Source organism: Nanorana parkeri, unplaced genomic scaffold, assembly GCF_000935625.1.
Source record: "Nanorana parkeri isolate BGI_ZX_2015 unplaced genomic scaffold, ASM93562v1 scaffold416, whole genome shotgun sequence".
Lineage (NCBI taxonomy): Eukaryota > Metazoa > Chordata > Amphibia > Anura > Dicroglossidae > Nanorana > Nanorana parkeri.
This window is the reverse complement of record NW_017306684.1, coordinates 308,013-312,974: the sequence shown is the minus strand read 5'-3', so window position 1 is coordinate 312,974 and position 4,962 is coordinate 308,013. Positions and strand designations below refer to the sequence as shown.

The window sequence follows — 4,962 nt, the reverse complement described above, 5'->3', positions numbered from 1 at the left end:
CTCTGTACCCGCCCCCTCCCCCGTCCGTTTCTCCAGTCAGCGCTGGAGGATTGGAGCGGGGAGGGGGAATCCCTGCAGGGAGCCGTGAGTGACAGTCACGGCTCTCTGCCGAGAGATGATTGAGAAGTGAGCAATCACCGGTATGCGTTCACTCACTTCACGATCTATTGAGCCGACCTGTGACAGTTTCATTGTCACAGGTCGGCTCCAACTATGAGGATGAGTGAAAATCACTCACCTCATAGTTCTCCTTTGATGTCACTTTGCTGCAACGAAACAAAAACAAAACAACAATGAAAGGAACACTCGTAAAGACTACAGCTAACGAATTTCGTCTGAATCCCGAAACGAATTGACTTTTGGACCCGAATCCCGAAAAACGAAATAACGCAAAATCCAAATCGAAACGAAAGCATTGGCTCAGCCAGTAGCTCTACCCCTGGAAGGTCAGGCCCCACAGTTTCCACAGGAAAGTTGTATAGACCATTAGCAGCAGACTAGGAGCAATTTAAGTAAAAGTTTTAGATTATTTCCAGTAGGGATGCACCGATACCAATACTAGTATCAATATCGGTGCCGAATCCGAGTATTTGGGCGAGTACTTGTTTACGCCCAAATGTTTCGATGCCTAGCACGAGTACTTCCGGTATCAGGAAGCCGGGCAGCGCGTCATTACACGCTGCCCTGTTTCCCGATTAGCCGGGAAGCGGCTCCATGCTCTCTCGTCACTAGTGATGCCACTGGACTCTAGAGAAGTGGAGGCGTGTTCTCTGGAGTGACCAATCACAGTTCTCTGTCTGCGTTTGGCGGTTGCCATGAGAACGGTACTTGCCTAACTGCATTGTGCCAAGTGTAAAGTTTGGTGGAGGGGGGAATATGTTGTGGGGTTGTTTTTCAGGGGTTGGGCTTGACCCCTTAGTTCCAGTGAAGGGAACTCTTAAGGCATCAGCACACCAAGACATTTTGGACAATTTCATGCTCCCAACTTTGTGGGAGGAGTTTGGGGACGGCCCCTTCGTGTTCCAACAGGACTGCGCACCAGTGCACAAAGCAAGGTCCATAAAGACATGGATGGAGGAGTTTGGGGTGGAGGAACTTGATTGGCCGCACAGAGTCCTGACCTCAACCCCACAGAACACCTTTGGGATGAATTAGAGCGGAGACTGCGAGCCCGGCCTTCTCGTCCAACATCAGTACCCTACCTCACAGATGGTCCAACATTCACATAGACACACTCCTAAACCTTGCGGACACCTTCCTAGAAGAGTTGAAGCTGTTATAGCTGCAAAGGGTGGATCCAACCCAATACTGAACCCTAATGACTAAGACTGGGATCCCATTAAAGTTCATGTGCGTGTAAAGGCCGGCGCCCCGATACTAATGGCAATATAGTGTATTTCCCCTTTGGTGTGGTATCGCCTCTGCTACATATTTATCCCGTAATTCTATAGTTAAATAAAATATTGATACATAATGTATGTGGATGGGTGCGAGTATCAGCTACTGAAGGTCCCTCGTGCAATCGTCATAGCCGAATTATTAACCAATTTAAGAAACGTTTTCCTTTTGAATCTTTAATTGGTTAGGTAAATGAAGTCTTCTCTCTGGAGGGAGATAGAAAGAATTCTCCGGAGGAACAAAGCTCGGTATAAAAATGAAACATCCTGATCGGCAGAGATTACACGGTGCAAGAATCCCCTGCATGAGATGAAAATGTATCCAACAGATGTGAGACTCATTTCTATGCCAGAAGATCATTATATCTTTGAAGTTCCAGGAGGCTATGCCCAGGGTGGGCCATTGTTAAAGGAATCCATTTGAGAAGTTTGGAACTCTTATATTTTACATTGTATCAGAATAGAGACACCTGACTCCAAATGTCACTCATGTTCATGTGGTCCTGAACGATAGAGGTAAGAGAATGCGTTTCTGTTGTCCCAGAAGGTGTTGTCTAATGTCCTATTTAAAGGTGAACTCCAAGAAGCAGATTAATTTTACATGTAAGGTAGTTGGTATTAAACGTCAAAGATTTGTATTTTACAGAGTTACATATGTTGGCATTTGTTGCTTTATACACCTTTATTCACTGTTATACTGGATTTGCTGTGAATTTCAATAAAGTCTGCAGTATTGGAATTCTCTGGATGGTGCGGTCTGTTCATATACTGTTACATAGTTACATAGTATTTGAGGTTGAATAAAGACATATGTCCATCAAGTCCAACCTATTGTGTGTATGTGTATGGTCCTATTGGTGTGTAGTATGTATAGGCCCCTGTGTGTTCTCAATCTTAAGAGTACTTGTACCCCTGTATATTACGGTCCCTGAGGAAATCGTCCGATCGCCTCTTGAATGATTCCACACTCTCAGCCAAAATCACAGCATGTGGCAGCGAGTTCCAGACCCTGACCGATCTAACTGAGAAGAACCCCCTTCGCTCCTTGTGCTGACATTTTTTCTCCACCAATTTTAGGTGGTGGCCTCTCGTCCTTGTCACCGAGTTAATTGTAAAAAGTTTGCTGCTAATGTTACTATCCCCAGTAAAACATTTTATATATGAAAATCATGTCCCCCCTCAATCTCCGGACCTCCAGCGGGAACATGTTTAAATTTAGTAACCTTGTCTCATAGCTTAGGTCCTCCATCCCCTAATTAGTTTAGTTGCCCTTCTCCGGACTCTCTCCAGCTCAAGGACATCCTTTCTGTGGATAGGTGACCAAAACTGGACCACATACTCCAGATGAGGCCGAACCAGTGATCTATAAAGTAGCAGAATTATAGATTTGTCTCTACAGTAGATTCCCTTTTTAATACAAGGCAGTACTCGCTTTGTTTGCAGCAGCCTGGCATTGGACGTGATGACTCACGGGTCCTTAGACCACCGGCAATGTTGGCCTTAGTGACCCATGAAGTTTTGTTTTAAACTTCATGGGTCACTGAGGACCCATGGAGTTTAAATAATGGACCGATAAGGCTGTAGAGAAAGGTACGTGGTCATGGAATCTTTTTAGCCTAGAAGCTGCATGATCTCTGTGACCATAAGATGCTCATTTCACCATTCCAGGGGCAGAACAAAATGGAGGATGCAAATGGAACGCAAATGATCGGCTTTGTGTTGTATGTATGTATGTATGTATGTATGTATGTACAGGTGAAACTCGAATAATGAGAATATCGTGCAAAAGTAATTGCAGTAAGTCCTGCAAAAGGGGCCCAAACCAAGTTCTGAGTACATATGCATGCTTGTACTTTTCAGAGGTCCGATATTGTTCTATGTACAATCCTTGTTTTATTGATTGCATGTAATAATCTACTTTTTTGAGGTTGTGGATTTGGGGTTCTTGGGGTTTTCATGAGCTGTAAGCCATAATCATCACAATGATGAGAAATCACGGCTTGAATTATCTTGCTTTGCATGTAATGAGTCTATCTCATATATTAGTTTCACCTTGTAAGTTGCATTAGTGAAATAAATGAACTTTGCACGATATTCTAATTATTCGAGTTTCACCTGTATGTATGTATGTTCATTTGCATCTTCACGTCTAATACACTGTATTGGACGTGATGACTCACGGGTCCTTAGACCACTGGCAATGTTGGGCTCAGTGACCAATGGAGCATCATGGATCAGTGACCCATTGGATAATGGGTTAATAAGGCTGTAGAGAAAAGTATGTGGTCATGAAATCTTTTTAGCCTAGAAGCTGCATGATCTCTGTGACCATAAGATGCTCATTTCACCATTCCAGGGGCAGAACAAAATGGAGGCTGTAAATGGAACACAAATGATCGACTTTGTGTTGTCTGGTATGTCCATTTGCATCTTCACGGCTAATACACTGTACTGGACGTGATGACTCATGGGTCCTTAGACCACTGGCAACTTTGGGCTCAGTGACACATGGAGGTTAAATAATGGACCAATAAGGCTCTAGAGAAAGGCACATGGTCATGGAATCTTTTTAGATTAGCAATGTAACTGGAAACTGTTTGTGACCATAAGTTGCTCATTTCACCATTCCAGGGGCAGAACAAGATGGAGGATGTAAATGGAACACAGATGATCGAGTTTGTGTTGTCTGGTCTTACTGAAGATGAAGATCTTGTCCCGTTCCTCTTCACATTCTTCTTCCTTGTTTACGTAATCACAATAGTGGGAAATATTGGGATGATCACTGTCATCTATGCTTCTTCCGGCCTCCGCACCCCAATGTACTATTTCCTGAGTTTCCTCTCTCTGGTGGACCTTTTCTACTCATCGGTTACAACCCCTAAAATGTTGGCTGATCTTCTGTCCTCCAAGAAGTCAATCCACTTCATTGGATGTGTCCTCCAAATTTATTTCTACTCTGCTCTAGCCAGTACTGAAGTCCTTCTTCTCTCAGCCATGTCCTACGACCGATATATGGCTATCTGCCAGCCCCTCAACTACGTCTCGGCAATGACCAAAGGGAAATGTTTTTGTATGGTCGTTTTTTCATTTTCTTTGGGTTTCTTTCAGTCGTCAGCGCAGACCAGCTGTGTGTTCAGTCTGAGATACTGCAAATCTAACGTCATTGACCATTTCTACTGTGAGATCCCCCCCATTGCTCAAACTGTCCTGCTCAGACACTCACCGATGCAGCCTATTAACCATTGTGCTTGTTGCCATTTTCGGTGTTTGTTCACTGATGACAATCCTGGTCTCCTACGTGCTGATTCTTCGTTCTATTGTAAGAATGAAATCATCATTGAGCAGGCGGAAAGCTTTTAGCACCTGTTCTTCCCATCTGACGTGTTCCACCATTTTCTACATGGCAATTTTCTTAACTTACCTTCATCCACCTTCTGGTGTCCTCAAGACTCAGGACAAGGTGGCCTCTGTTTTTTACTCCATAATGACACCGATGCTAAATCCACTTATCTACAGCCTGAGGAACCAAGAAGTCAAGAGGGTCATTAGAAGAGCAATATGTTAA

The 4,962-nt window shown here is 43.9% G+C and overlaps 1 protein-coding gene and 1 pseudogene across 1 annotated transcript in view; both read left to right on the top strand.

Annotated features, from left to right (window-relative positions):
• The window catches only part of LOC108789698 (olfactory receptor 1038-like), a 9,472-nt gene extending 5,614 nt beyond the window's left edge, over nucleotides 1–3,858 (top strand). Inside the window, exon 2 of the mRNA XM_018559778.1 lies at nucleotides 3,754–3,858. Coding sequence (XP_018415280.1) covers nucleotides 3,754–3,858 — 105 coding nt within the window. The remainder of the gene's footprint in view (nucleotides 1–3,753) is intronic.
• A 182-nt stretch (nucleotides 3,859–4,040) lies between these two features.
• LOC108789697 lies at nucleotides 4,041–4,962 on the top strand (annotated as a pseudogene).